General features: G+C 32.6%; 1 protein-coding gene across 9 annotated transcripts in view; it reads left to right on the top strand.

Annotated features, from left to right (window-relative positions):
• The window catches only part of CASK (peripheral plasma membrane protein CASK), a 286,894-nt gene that overhangs the window by 224,964 nt on the left and 45,223 nt on the right, over positions 1–16,707 (top strand). For 3 of the 9 annotated variants that reach the window (XM_083115518.1, XM_083115513.1, XM_083115520.1), the window contains exons 4-6: positions 413–487; positions 10,163–10,192; positions 14,843–14,941. In XM_083115518.1, the coding sequence (XP_082971644.1) occupies positions 413–487; positions 10,163–10,192; positions 14,843–14,941 (204 nt within the window). Of the gene's footprint in view, positions 1–412; positions 488–10,162; positions 10,193–14,824; positions 14,942–16,707 lie in introns of all 9 variants that reach the window. The other 6 variants (XM_083115519.1, XM_083115514.1, XM_083115521.1 and 3 more) reach the window with 4 other exon arrangements.

The following is a 16,707-nucleotide window of genomic DNA, read 5'->3' as shown; positions in this document are numbered from 1 at the left end:
AATTCATTGTCATCTTTAATGCAGCAACAGTGTGAATGAGAAAGGAAGGTTTCCTGTGTATATCAATGCTCTTCTTAAAGTTTGTATAACCACTGTTGGATGTTACAATAATGGAGTAAATGTTACTATTAAATTGGTTCTTATTATAATAGTGATGTTTTATCCTGGTTGTGTGTGTGGGGAAAGTTCTTGGGAACCACGACAAAACATAGTCACAAGAATACCATTCACTTTAATAGTAATATTTATTTTGTAAAGTAACTTTTAATATTAGACATGTATATTTTTAAATCAAATTATAATCCTGAATATTCATTTGCAGCAGTATTTAATGTGTAAATTTCATATTACTTGCAGTGTACTTTTTTATATTGTTTCACTTACTCAACTCTTCTTGTACTTTCTATTTCAGCGTGAGGCTCGTGGTTCTGTTACGTTCAAGATAGTCCCCTCGTACCGCAGTGCCCCACCTCCATGTGAGGTACAAGTAAGCCCTGCCTCTTTATATCCCTTTTTGAATAGGCCTATACTTAAAAGTTGTCAACCAGTGGATTAGAAAATTTATGCCTTTTTATAAGTAGTTTCAGTAGAATTCTTAACACATTTGCCCTAACCTTGATTTCCTTTTGATTCCTTAACATTGTAGTAGATTCGTTCCATTCCTTCAAAATATTCCATCTGGTTACTGTAGAATTATCATGGTGTTATAATAAGTTTAAGTATTATGTTTGTTTACTGGAAGTACCTTTTACAGATTTTTCTTGTAACTTAAACATCTGGGCAGATGGGCTGGATCTTTGCCCAATGCCAGCGAAGCTCTTTTTGAAATTTTCTGTCCTTTCGAAACATCGCTATGATATTTAAAAAGAAAAAGAAATTATTGTCTGGTTAGAATTCCTTCTAGAGCATTCACACGAATCTTCATATGATTTGCTTTTGCTGTTTAGGTACTTGATAAGACTACTAAACTATTGCAACTATCTAGACATCAGCAAAAGCAAACCATACGAGGATTCATATGAATATCCTGGAAGAAATTCTAAGTAGATGTAATTTTTTCAGATTATGAAATATCATAGCAGATTTTTTAAAGGGAGAGGAAATTTCCAAAACATCTTTGGTGAAAGGTTCAGGTAATGCTTTAAGGGAAAGAATTTCCCCTAGGAGACTTCTAAATCAAACAGCCGGCCTGTGTGGTGGAGTGGTTAGAACATCGAGCTACGATGCCAGACGCCCTGGATTAGAATTCCAGCTTAGTCATCCTTTGTGAGTGTCTCATCATCAATTTCATCATATCTATTCTTTCGTATTTCTAAAAATTAAAAAAATACAAAATTATTTATTACTTATTATTATTTTGTTCACTGACAATGTTTCAGGACCCACTGTTCCCTTCTTCAGGCCCTATATCTCAGCTAGTCGAAAATTTTCATAGCCCCGAATAGCTGAGATATAGGGCCTGAAGAAGGTAACAGTGGTTCCAACGTTGTCGGTGAACAAAATACAGGGTTCCTACGTATCCTGGAAAACCTGGAATTTTAAAATTTCCCTTCCAGGCATGGAAATGTTACGAAATTTCACACTTTTCCAAGCTTTACTTGGAATTTTGGAGATTGTCCTGGAAATTTCTTTGCCACATTTTATTTGTATGAATTACAATCAGTTTTCATTTAAAACAGGCCAGTGTCATGACAGTGGTTGCTGTGTACTGTAGTCATAGTTTTGTGATAAGTTTTATTTTTGTGATTGAAGTATAATGCCCCACGTTTTTGTATTATTTTGTATTGCTCAGAGGTAGAAAATATGATGATAATAATAATGGTTAAAAAAAAGGGGTTTGCTATCCTAAATATTCCAAGTTTTCCAAGGATATTATTCTTGTTTATTTCTAATACAAGATGGTAATTTTTTATAAACTTATATATACGTGTGTTTATTTTTCTACCTTTGTATTTTTTTTGTATTATTGTAAAAATTAAATAACCTTCATTATACTAAGAAATGAAAGGTGTGGAAAGGAGCAGGTGTAGGGGAGTTGGGAGCCTGCATTAAAAAAATTAGAACTATTTTTTTTTAATTAAAGAAAATATGTAATGATGTGTATTTTGCCATGCTTACTTTCTACACTTGTCCTGGAGCAATTGTAGAAAATCCTTGAAAAGTCCTGGAAATGTCCTGGAAAAAATTGCATGATTGTGTAGGAACCCTGAAAATAGATACTCATTTTGTGTAAGTAATAAATATTTTTTTTAATTTTTAGAAATACGAAAGAATATATATAAAAGTAAGTAAGTCGCACAAACCTGAAGTATTCATCATATCACCACTCATTCCCATCTTTGTGATTAGCCAAAAGTGGCAGACGAGCAAAGTAATATCAACCAATCAATCCCTAAATATAACAATATGTCATCAACTAATATAAAAGTAAATCACACTGACCTTTCCTTTCAGCATCTAAAGAGGAAAGCCCAATCTTCACACCTAAAATTACATGATCATCCCCAAAATGCCTAACAAACAACACTAAATTGTCAATAACATAATACTACATAGTGATCGCTTCCCCTTGATCAAACCTGGATATATCTGGAGGCCTCGATCTAACATCGTAAGCTACCAGTTATCGCAGAATATCAGAAATATTTTGATGTTTTGCTTCTTGGACAAATGCATGCATTACTGAAGTGTTGCCATCGACATCTTGGGGCTTACTAAATGGATGAATATCCCATAATAATGAAGATTATTGATAGGAAATTGTACTTTGTGAAATTTTTACTTAGATTAGTACTACACTTACAGAATTATTATGGTAATATTAAGAATTAGTGTGATAATGGAAAAGTGTTAATTTTCCCAAGCACGGATTTAAAACAGTTATATTTGGAGTATAAATTATGCAAAATAGGAAAATTTATATCACACTTCATTCAGCTTGATTTAAAAATATGAACCAAATATGTATATTCAAGTTGCCCTTTTCACCTAAAAATTCTGCTTGAATTTCCTTGCACCAAGGAAAATTTTCATTCTTGAATCATATCTCATCTTGTAGCAAATCAGAAGCTCAACAAAAATGCTATTTTCTGTCACTGGTTTCATTAAAAACAAAGATAGAAGGGCACAAACACAATTGAAAGAAGCAATAGGCATTAATTGATCCTTTGCGCATCATCACATAAGGAAAATTAATAGGACTAGGGCTTAACCTGCTGATACTAAAAGCACAACAACCCTCCTCCATGATCCTTTCACACTATAACCTATTGTTTCAAATTCTTTCCCTGTCGACAGTGAGAATCATTAATTTCAAACATGGTGTTTGATGACATTCTCAAAATGGGGGAAGGTGCTCGCTCTCGCATATCAATTTGATTCCAACTGCATTTAACTTTCATGTTAAACTGGGCAATGTATCCCAGATGTTTCTCCCGGGATGGCTACAATCTGTTATTTTTATTATCGGTATCTATTCCACATGTTGTCAACATATTAAAAACTAGATAAAACTACAGCATGTACATTACTTTGTTGTTTTTCAAATTTTTGGTCTGACCTCAGTCCTTCAGGGATGGGAGAAAGGAATGAGTAGTCGAAGGGTTAAAACAAAGTTAAAATAGTTAATAAGTATAAAAAACATGATGTCCTGATCATGTAACTGCAGCGATCAGCCATTCCTTGCATTTCTAATCTTTAACTCTTACTTGACTTGACTTTTCTTTTCTCGCATTCATGAAGAACGACAAAGTTCAGTCTGAAAATTTGAACATAACAAAATACCTGTTGTATGTGTGCTTGTTTTTAATACAATCTATTAGTAAAGGGGAAAAAATCTTGTCAGTAAATTTCACACTTTCGACTGTATCAGGTATTGATTGATTTAATTTATTTTACTTCGCGTTTTGTGCCTCTTGGCTAATTTGCGAAGATGGGGATGAGTGATGAAATGATGAAATTGATGAATGGACATTCGCAAATAACCAAGCCCGAACGGGATTCGAACCCGGGATCCTTGGGGTCGCAGCGCGATGTGCTAACCGTTCGGCCACAGGGTCCGGCCTGTATAAGGTATTTCCAGTAGCTGTAACTAACTGTGGTGCTTCATCTCACCAGAAGTATGTACTGCATAATAAAACAAGTACTATTATCTGTTTATGCAGATAAGTATATTTCTTGGTTTTTCCTGCTCTTTTCTTGTACAGTAATAGCCCAGATAGCACTTAAGTTAACTGCAAGTTATATTGACATTCGATTTAACTTGCAGTTAACTTATGTGCTATCTGGGAGACAGTTCTGGTTTGTAATAACCCCATTAACTTTCAATGGGATCATTACAAACCAGAAGTGTTCACGACTGTATATGTAATACATTTAATTAAAAACACGAGACAACACATGCCAATTTATAGCGAAGTGCAATTACAACGTAGCTTGATTAGTAAGATAAGAAACTGTTGTTTTTTTTCATAAATGTTGTGTCTGACAGAAACACAACTTACAAATTCTTTTTTAATATGACTTGTGAACACATTGATATTAATTGTTTTTGTTGCATGTGCATGTTTGTGATTAGGTATTGTGTCCTGCAAGAGAATTTATTATAGTTTATGCATAATTATAGTGCATTTTGCGAATCTAAAGAGGCTTGTCTTACATATGTTGTGATTGCATATACTGTAGTTTTGATTCCATGCTTTGAATTGTATATTTCTTGATTTTTGTTTTTTTAATTCAAAAGTCAGTCATGAATTTGTTGCATTAGCATTAATGCACTTTTAGTTTTTGTGCAATAGCATGAAATTTATATTTATTACTTTCCTGTGGTTATCATGATATAATGTAGATATGGTTTGAACTTTAGAAAAGGCCCTGTGTGATCATACATGATATAACAATTCAGGAAAAATATTGCATTTTGATTTTCCACTTGAATGTTGTCTCTGTGGCCAAGTGTATACACATGATCTATACTATCTTGGCACTGACAGTTCCAGATTGGAGTCCTGGCTTGGGCATGAATGTTAATTTGGGGGAGACTCCTCAATCGCGTTGAATTATTATTATTATTTTGCTACCAATGGTTCCAAATTTAACTTAAATGAAATTTTGTTTATGTTTTATCTGCATGCAATAAAAATTAATAATTGTACTCAGCATTCTGCAAACACACTGTAAGTAGTAAGTAATGCCAAATATGCATTTTGAATTTTCTGTCTGAAGATAGTAGGGGTGTGCGGAACAGGTTTTTCTTCCTTTGGGATGGCATCACTATGGGCAATTTTTTAAATCCTGAAATTTCGGATAGACAAAATTTGCCATTTGCCAATAAGTAGGAAAAATTTTCTGGAAGTAAAATGTTTGAAATTTCCTTAACTTGTAACTTTAATTATACTGCATCCGAAATAAGTAATCAAGTGGATTTATTTGTACTGAAATCATGCTAATGTTATATGTAACAAATGACGTGCTATATACTGCTGCAGATAGAAATATCTACAATGTAGTCAACAGAACAAGAATAAATTACAATTACAATTTCAGTATCTCAAATTATCAACATTATTTCTGCCTCAAGTGATTATTTTTGCATTTTCTAGAATAAAAACTTCCATTCCAAAGAAGTTTATAGATCATAAAACATCGAGAGTTAACCACTTTTGAACACAATGATTTGGAATTTCTTGACTGTTTGGAATTTGAGAAATCATTTCTTGAAGTCAGGCTTGCAATGGGAAATTTGTTTTGATCATGGTGCTGACTTTTTTGGGATCCTGCATGCCCCTATGGGATAGGTTTGTGCTAAGAATAAAACAAAATAATTTTGTAATAGTGAGTGGACTAGGGACAAAATTATAATAATTTTACTATGGAGGTCTACTATTATATTCAGCAATGTACATATTTTATTTTTCTTGCATTTTTCAAAGGGGTGGCTTATTGGTCCAATCATGATGTTGTGTATGTGAAGACCAGTATTATTTGTCACTCAGTTGCTTGTTTTAATGAAATGTATTGAAATTAAATTTACACATATGAAATATATAATCTTTCATAATGGGCATAACTCCCTCCTGACCTCCCTTCTGGACATCCAACTATATGCCAGAAAAAATATATTTTTCACCATCAACTGTTATCAATGTGAAAGATTAATGCATGATTGTATTGATAGATAGATGCGGGCAGATTCATTCAAACTGCAGATTGTATGCACTGTACCAGAAGTCCTTTTAGGATAAAGCATTCTGTTGATGAAATCTTTGCATATGTGTTTGTATTACTTAGCTTCTTTTTTTTTTTTTTTTGCATTGCATGTTGTGATTAACCAAGTAAATAATGATGTAGAATCTCTACTTATAATAGATATTTAAGTGTGTTTTAATTCGGCAAAATAGTTAATAGAAATTTAAAATTGCTTGAATTAAATATTTATCTTAAACTTCTCTGGATTACTGTAAGAAATTTTGGCTTAATTCATGAAACGTTTACAGTAATACTTAACAGGGAAATTAGCCAAGTATGAAAAGTCAGTTTTTAAATTAATGATTGTTATTTGCAGGGTATTTAAAATTATATTATCCTTGAATATTATTCCTCACTGTCAAATAGTTGTAATTTTGATGGAAATAGTATGCAACAGAGGATTTTATTCATAATGATGACAAAAAATGAGGAAATGTCAGTTTTTTGTAAAGTTACATTTTCAAAGTAATTCAATTACAGTTAGACTTGTATAACTCAGTTACAGTCAACATTACTCGAAAAAGTAAGTTACTTTATTCTAGAATATCCATGACTTGTAGAACTCATCTGAAATTTGCATCAATTTTCATTACACAATTATAATAAACTCCCTGTTTAAATACGAAAATACAAAATAATAATATTTCAGAAATAAATTTGAGAGTAGCTTACATTTTTTAAGGGGAAGTGAAGTAACTCTACAACTCTGTAGAAGTTTGAATTGTTATTTTAAGTCCACTTTATGCACAGATAGACTAATCAGGTCTGGACTTACAGTTTAAAGTTGAATCCAGACTCTTGCACTCATGTCAAATTAAGTTGCACTTTTTATTTATACTCTTGAATGTAGCATTTAATAATTTATATCCACATTGTGGAAATATCTTACTTTAATTCAGCTTCGGATTTCACAGTTAGTGATGATTTCAATCCTAATGGAGAGTTTTTACATTATTTTCATGAAATAATTTGATATTACGTATTCACAATACGTTTTCAGTAACTTCTACGCAAAGTTACACACACACATATGTATATATTTATTTCCAAAAGATTGTTACAGAAGAAAAGTCATAAATGTGAGAAAATTTATATAAAATGTAACATATATATCTATGGAAAGGGGAAATGTAGAGTTTAGAAAAAATGTTAAATATTAACACACTGAACAACATATTTTCTTGTGATTAAAAAAATACACAAGAAAAAGGTCCCCTGGGGAAAACTTGATATTCTAAGTCCCATCCGGAAAGGGTTAATATATCCCGAAATACCATAATATATAATGAATATAATGTTCCAAGAAAAGTGCATAGGACACATATTGTGCCTTCAAATTCATTAAAAACAATCCCAGAGATTACAGTTTTATTTTCATAATTTTCATTTCAAAAAAGAGTAACTGTGACTTAGTTACTTCTAAAAGGTAACTTTTTCTTACTGCTTGTTACTTTATTATACCCATATCTAGGAACTTGAGGGGATGCAATCATTGCCATTACACTTATCACATATCTGTACCCAATATCTGTATCCATTTGTGTGTGTGTGTGCGCGTGCATGTATTTATGTATATGCATCAATATCTGAAATAGTGATATGCCCCTCTCTCACTGGTAGCTTATTCAAGGACTTTTATCTGTGCTAATTTTTCATATGCAGGAAAAAGAATTGAAATTTATGGATATATAACTCTTCACCTTCTTTATTTTCTTTACATGAATATCTAATGAATATAATGTTCCAAGAATAATCCATAGGACACATATTGTGCCTTCAAATTCATTAAAACAATCCCAGACATTACAGTTTTACTTTCATAATTTTCATTTTTACTATTTTCAAATTTTAAGTATTAATTCTTTGTGTTTTCCCTAAGATCTATGACATAATAGCAGTGTTCATGATTTGACAATACCAACTATGTTTATAAAGTTTATGTATTTATGATTTAAGTGTAATTTTTTTTTCACATGGAAGGTTAATTCTGTAAATTGTTTAAATTTCTTTCAGTATATGTACACTTGACTATAATGTGATAATATTGATTTTTTAATAATAACAGAGGCTTATTAACTTTACAGTAAATAATCCTATTGTGAATAAATATTTATCCGACATATGACATATTGATATGTGTATGTGTGTGTGTGATCAATTTTTGCATGTAAATCAGCAAACAAAACCAGAATACAATAAGTGTCAATGCATGTTTCTTTTCATGTTATTGATATTGTTTAATTAACATGCTATAATTTACATTTTCAGATTAAAAAATATAATGAGATTCACCAATATTTAACATATTTTATTTTTTTAAAAGAATGTTGATTTATTCCAGCACAATCCTGAAAGTGTGCTTCTAAATAACACCTCAGTGAATATAAATAATGTTTTAATAATGAGAAACAATAAACATATCATTATGTGCCAAGTACAATGATTAAAGTCATATTTATTTGCTCATGCACTACCACTCCTGAACTTATAAATGGGAATAATAAATACCGATAACATTATCCTAAATAATATGTTTGATTCCAACTTTTAGCCAGCATCAGGTGAGGGAGGTCTTAGCTTGTCTTTTGTCACTGTTGTTGCTGTTTTTATTGTTACTTTTTTTAGCTGGAGTTCCTATATTTCTTGTGAAGATTGCATGGCATGGACATGACTTCTACATTTTTAATACCATCGTAAACAAATGTATGAAATTTATATTATATGCTCTGTGTATGCATGCATTGTTAATCAGAATGTGTTCAACTGTTTTAAGAATAAACTAATAATGACAATTATGTTTAATTTGAGAATGGGGTAAAATGGATTATTGTGAGAAACTTTAGGTAACATTAATTTATAACATTCATATGAAGAAAGATATAAGCAACACATTTTTTTGTATAAAAACAATTGTAAGGCCAGTCAAAATTAAATTTTACAAACCAAGCTTTTAACTCACTATAAATTTTGTAATATTTTAATGCTGTGTGGGTTTTTCAGTTTTTTAAGTGGAAAAAATAATTCTAAAAGAAAAATGTTTCACTTAAACTAACATATTCATATTTTATAAAAGAAAAAATGTTTTACCCATAGACATCCATCTGCCATGAGACTTCACAAAACTTAAATAGCCATATTATACTTAATTTTTATACTTGAATGATGGATGCTATAATTATTTTTGTGGTTTTTCAATTTTTCCTGCAGAGATATTTTTTTTAAGTAAATGTGTTTTGTTTTTTGCATGTGAATTCCTCGATACACATGAAGCAGCATGATAGCTGAAAAAAATAGCATGGCCAGGCTACTGGTACTAAATGTCCAACATGCCAGTAGTCTTTTGTGTTATAAAATAATGTCATGTTATGGGTGTGCATAATGGCAATGTGTATCTCTGATAACAGTGGTTGAACATTCATTTTACATTGTTGTGTGTGCGTGTTTGTGTTCTACCTTGAAATTGTTTATTTTCTTGATCTATATTAGAAAAAGTTTTGGACATGTGCCAAGTAGCCTGGTGATTTTTTACTTTATTGATCTTTTCCACCCTACCAAGGGTCATCACACCAGATCATTTGGGACATATTTACAAATATTTTTTTCTCAAATATTTTTTCTAAACCAGCATATTTATACTATGTATTCAGAGTGAGTTCATTGAATAACATTTATACTTAAAAACACATTACTTTTCTTTTTGTATACAACTACTTATGCATCCAATGATGTGTATTCTTTGCGATTTGCAAAAAAGAAAAATCGCAAGTGCAAATATCGATTGAAACTAAAGGCTGAATGAGCAAAATGTCATTCAATCTGTTAATTAAAAATTCTTATATAGTCACACGTCAGTTCTGCATCCAAAAGTATGATTAGTCTTTAATTGTGATCTTTCCTCTTTTTCCAATCGATACAGTTGTTCAGGATAAAGCCACTTCCAGTATTAGTAAGTATTTTTCCACATCTGGTGTGATGTATTATATCATTATTATTTTTCTTTACATATATATGCACTTTGGCTAGCAGGTTTTGTTTTCAGCTATGTTAAAGTGGCTCCAATCACTAGCATGCCAATGCACATATCATAGATGCTTTTTATTGAGTTTTGTACTACTTCGTATATCGCATTTAGTTCAACTGTCAAACACATTTGCCTAATCTTGAACACAGAATTATTCTTTCTGGTAATAACGTAAATTAAAATAATAAAACTGCTATATTCAGCTGTTGAGATTTCAACTAATTTAGACACTAAAATTTACATTAATTTTAACATAACTAATATTGCATAGTAGATTGTATTGGTAAATATGTCCCAAACCTTTCTAAGATGCCAATTTCCCAGTTGTTTATCCAGCACCATTTTCAATGTAGTAGTTGTACATATTTGAAAAAAAAATGTTGTTTTTCACTTTCATGTTTCTGTGCATTCTGTCCTAAGTAACTTAAGTTTAATTTTCGATTTATTTTTAATGTGTTTGAATACTTAGAGAAAATTGTGCTGAACATTTCTTCATCCTTTAACTGTAAGTCTTCATAAACAGTTGCTTGTGCATGCGTAACAAAACTACTGCTTAAGAACTCTGTGAATGCTGTATATTTGTTGGTCTGCTTATTCCAGCAGTCTTAATATTTTTTTTTTTAAAGATGAGCAATGCTTTGTTCCCTCTTACCTGATATATAAAAAAGTGGTAGTAATGTGTAAATTATTTCAGTTAAGTTATAATAGTGGTAAAGTAAAACTAGATGTGATCGTTTTTTTAAAATTAAATAGCTTTTTTAAAAAAAATAGATTATAAGCGTAATTATAGAAGAAGAAAATATTTTTTCTTGCTTCTCATGCCAAGAAAACAAAACTATTATGCATTTACCTTGTTTGAATAGTAACGTAAATACTGATTCTGTGAATACAAATTAACATTTTCAAATTAAAAGTCAATTACTAAATTCTCTCCTATCCACTCTTTTGTTCAGATGCAGTATTTGTTTTCTATATTACCCATTTGAAAGGGCTTGAGGGCAAATTCTCCACTCTGGTTACCATATCCCTGTTTTGGTTGGATGGCGAAGACATCAAAGGAATCCCCCTCACTGAAAATATTTCAAATACCACACTAGGTGTTTCCTCTAAACACACTTAAAAAGAGTTACACTATTGTGAATAACTTCCATCACAATATCAATAACTTAATGTCAAATTTTGTGTTGCATGGTGTCGTGTACCATAACTTATCCAACTGACTCTTGTATTGTTCATTTTGTGAACAATAACTTTGAAAACAAGAAATGCATTTTGCTGCTTTATATTTTAGATAGATACAATATAAATTAATATTTGATGAACGTTATAGCAACTTCAAATATTATGACTATGAATGTATTTTGCAGCTCTTTTCTGTAGTATTACATAGTGTAGTTTTTTATAGATTAAAATCAACATCCATGTTTAAAAAATTACTGTAAAATCCCACAGAAAGAGTTTGTTTTATTTTAGTTTTATTTTAAATTATTGTTATTAGATAAGCATTGTAAAAGGCCTATCATGATTCATATTTTGTGATTGTGCAAATTACTCACTTTGTGACAAATTACGTATTTAATAAAATACCAAAACAGTATACTTACGATTTGTGAGTATGTATTGTTTATTAAAGAACGTTTCGGGAGTCGACTGCCCCCTTCTTCAGGTTCTTTCCTTGGCTAGCATTATCGCATTTTGCCGCATAAACTTGGTGTAAAACAAGGAGTAAGGAGATAGGTTTCAGTATGGTATCACTATCTTCTTACTCCTTATTTTACACCAAGTTGACATGGCAAAATGCGATAATGCTAGCCAAGGAAAGAACCTGAAGAAGGGAGCAGTCGACTCCCGAAACGTTGTTTTATAAACAATACATACTCACAAATCGTAAGTATACTGTTTCTGGTATTAAATTAAATACATAATATGACCTATCATGAGTTTGAGATTAGACCTAAACAGTTTTATTAAATGCATCTGCATAAATTTTAATTTCAAAACACACACACTTGTAATATAGAGTATGGAACAAGTCTTCGATGTTACTTCTGGAAAGGTATTGCTAGAGGGCACTGTCTGCAGATTTTAATGCAACTACTTACCAATAGAGAGAGTTAGGGATTTTTTTTTTTAAGGCATGGTGTTTGTTTCACTACTCTTGTCATTATGTAGCTAAACCAACAGTCCATTCTAGATTAATCTGTCTACACAAAATAAACTTAAAATCAAAAAAATTACCAATATATTCCACAATCACAATGTTACTGAACAATTTACATTAACTGTGCCACACGTTTGTACCAGTTAATCCATTTCTACTATAACACATTAGCAGATGGTACAGAGATTATTGGATTGCAAAAGGAACTCTTTCCAACAGCCAAAGAAAGCTACATATTCAGGTGCACAGTAATGCATATTTGCGTCTTTGTATTTGTTTTATCTAGCATTATCATAAGGTGAAAAAAAATAATGTAGAAATGCATTAATAAATTCATGTTTGTGTGTTTAGGAATAGAGAAATAGTGTACATTGCTGTGTATAAAAAGCAATGTTAACTAGAGATGATTCATAAACTCAGTTTTAATTATAACATGAAATTGAAAAATTATAACTAAATTATTTTCTATTATTTTAAAATGACCTGCATATGCATGACAATGCTAAATGACATCTATTAATATAAATAATTTCATTGAAGAATATGATACCAGCACATAAACAATTCATAAAAGATGCCTATTTTCTTTCCATACTTATTGATAAAAATAATAATGGAGTTTGAAGAGAATAATTACTAAATATTAACATATATTTATTTCCAAACATATATTTTTGTGTATAAGTCTATGCTGCATAATTTACTAAACTTCATACTTTAAATTCTTATCTTTTAATCTGAGGACATAATCATAATTGGGGAAATTCTCTCCTATTTTGATTTCACATATCAATACTACTTTTACATGAACATTATAATTTAGTTCTGTTTTGAAAAACTGGTGTCGCACAGTTATGGTCTGTGGATATGTGAGAACAAATATGTGTTAACCTAGTTTACAAGGACCTAGATGTTTCATAGTTGACTACAGTATTTCGTATTTTCATTTTCTTATATGTCAGTTTTCTACATACCTAGGCCATTCCCCTTCCCCCCCCTCTCTCACATAGAACAGCTGTTATATTACATGTTCGGTTCTTTCTTCCTAAGTGCATAATCTTCACATGAGATTGACTGTATTCTTTGTTGTGTGGATGTCAGACCTTGCTAGATGTTGATATTACCACGTAACACTGTTGCAATATTTTTTTCCTGAAATTATGCTCTTCTGCATGTACATAATAGTTGCTCTATGCACTGTGCCCTGTTTTTCTCTTGTAGGAAATTGCAAAACCAGACAACTGCCAGTGTCATCCAATGTTGTTTGTGTGCTAATGATGAAATCTTGTTCAATGTCTACTGCACGTTTTGTACATTACCTACTTCTATATGCTGTTTTTCAGTTTGCTTTAAAGTCCACTTTGTGCATAGGTAGGCTAATTGGGACTGGACCTACAGTTTAAAGTGGAATCCAAACCTATGAGCCTCCACTAGGTATCAAACCTGGGACCCCTTGATTACAAGGAAATGACATTACCACTACACCATCAGAGAAGCTTGTTCTCCTATATGCAGTTCAAAGCCAAACTAATGCATGCAGATTGAGTTCATAACACATGAAAATGTACTATGACCACAATTAAAATAAAGTTTTTTTTTGTCATGATCTTGATATAATCAGATTTACATTCTTGCTCTCAAGAATGGAAACTATTAAACTACCATAACATTATTGTGATGAAACTTGTTCACCTGTAGTGGTAGTAATAACATGATTGTAGTACCTTTGTATACACGGGTGTTTAGAAGGGAGGAAGGGGAGTGTCATGCTCTACCTGGAAAATGCATGAAAAACTAAAAAAATATATACATTTCGCACACATAATTTCATTTCAGTCACAGTAAATTGTATTAATTACTATAATGGGCTGATAATTACAAATACAACTGATCCAGAGTCATTGCAGTAATGAGAACTACAATTTGAAACAGTGAAAGAAACTAGGAAATTCCTTACTTGCCCCTCCATAAAAAAAACATTCCTGTAAACACCCATGCCTGTCTAAAAAGAATATGGAAGTTCCACTTATTTTAAAGTTGAAATAAGATACATGAAATCCCCAAATCATTTCTTTTGTAGTTTACAGTTTTTACAACCACTTAAACACAAGTTTTGATGTAACGTTTCGGGAGAACACACACTCCTTTCATCAGACATTTATTTCTTGCATTGATACATCATTTATATCTGTGCCGCGTACAATAGAAAAAACTTTTTTTATGCTCATTTGTCTCTCTTTCAGATTATCATTGTAATGTTATTTTTTTAGTATTCATTCCGTCAGGAGTATGGGTAGGTATTTGTCAGTGTTTGACGATTATATGTATATGATAAACTGTTCTTACATTTTAGAACACATTTAGCAGTTTCTGTTAAATAACTTTAGTCAGAATAGGATTATCTTTTCTTTCAGATATTTGTCCGTGCTCAATTTGACTATGATCCCCTGGAGGATGATCTGATTCCTTGTGCACAAGCTGGGATTGCCTTTAAAACTGGAGATATTCTTCAGGTGGGTGGATTCATCACTGAAGTTTCATATAATGTTTAACATTGCAGTGGTCCCACGAATCATGATAGTGATTCATTCATTTATATTTCCATGCTACTGCTGTTTGGCAACATTGTTGATCTTTACTCCCAGTGTACCTTTTCTGTAACAGTCCAAGATTCGTCCAGAATCCATTGTTGACTTGTTATCGAGCTTGCATTTCAGTGGAGCACAAAAGTGATCTGCCTGAATATTGACGGGATTGTTTTTGGGCACGTAGTATGAGGGGCGTTCAAGTCAAACCGGGACTTTGGAGTTTTGAAATAAAAGAACGAATTTCAAGGAGTGGAAACTGCATTTATTTTTCAACATACTCCCCTGTTTAACTTATTCCTGGAAAGTGAAAGATTTGTCAGTAGGCCTAGACCATCCAAGGACAGCCTGCTTCACTTCGTCATCAGTGCTGAAATGCTGACCTCCGAGGAAGCAGTATGAGGTCATGTGTTGTCCTGGAAAAACAGGACTCCCTTCATAATCAAACCAGGCCAGTATTTCCGCAGATGCGTATGCACATCACTCAGAACAAGACAGTAATATTCAATGTTGATAGTGGCTCCACAGTGTAGAAAATTCACATGAATAAAGCCGCGTTTGTCCAAGAAAACACTTGCCATCACTGCTGTGGGCTGGAAACCACCACGACCGGGATCGTCACTGATGGATGTTTACACCATTCAAATCTCTTACAGTGGCTGATCGTCTCACCACCATGCTAAGCTTGAAGTATTCTGTAAATTTCCCTGGATTTTACGCGTTCGTTCACAAGAAACTTCATCACCACACGCTGATCTATGCATGCAATAACATTGTTGTCTGCCATATTGATTAATGGTCTCTGGATTGGCCCGCAACATGTGTGCTGCTTATCAGTAATAGGGCACACTAGCCACTTACTACTGCATGCAGTACCGCCGCGCCAGCATACATTGGTATACCTGTAAAATTGAAAGTCCCAGTTTGACTTGAAAGCCCCTTGTATGTTCTTATATATACCCTATATACAGAGGCTGTTCAGCGTATATGTGACCAAACGCGATTCCTTCCCCCTGCACTCAGAATTAACTCACCCAACCTTGGTCGGGCATGTTTGTCAGTGTAGTGTGTGAGCTGTAAAAGAGTGGTAGTGTTTTCTCACTAGGCCGAAAATCCTGCCCAAACTGAGCCACTTTTGGAAGGCGTACGTTGTATAACTTTTCCAAGCGTTTGCGTTTTCTTGCTGGGCCAAAAATGCTGCCAAAACTGAGTTGCTTTTGGGAAGGTTATGTTGTAGCCCTTTATGATGCAAAGTTCAGTTTGTCAATGATCAGGAAGTAGTGTAAGAGCAAGGATTGTGACGTTCGTTTGACTTTATTCAAGAATGTGATCGGCAAGTATAAGGATTGCATCGCCCCAGCATTCGGTTCTCCAACAAAGGGGACGAGAACACGGCCGTGCACACAAGCCACCACCAGTATGCTGGCGAAACTTCACAGAATGGCCATGCAAGAGAATCCACCGACCCAAAGACAGATGGCGAATCATCTAAATATGTCTTTGAAAACTGTTAACAGCACCTTGCACCTGCATACTGGTGGTGGCTTGTGTGCACGGCCGTGTTCTCGTCCCTTTTTTTGGATAACCGAATGCTGGGGCCATGCAATCCTTATACTTGCCGATCACATTCTTGAATAAAGTCAAACAAACATCACAATCCTTGCTCTTACACTACTTCCTGATCATTGACACAC

The sequence above is a fragment of the Lepisma saccharinum genome, chromosome 30 (assembly GCF_977018435.1).
Source record: "Lepisma saccharinum chromosome 30, izLepSacc3.1, whole genome shotgun sequence".
In the NCBI taxonomy this organism is placed as follows: domain Eukaryota; kingdom Metazoa; phylum Arthropoda; class Insecta; order Zygentoma; family Lepismatidae; genus Lepisma; species Lepisma saccharinum.
This window is presented reverse-complemented; position numbering and strand designations above follow the sequence as displayed.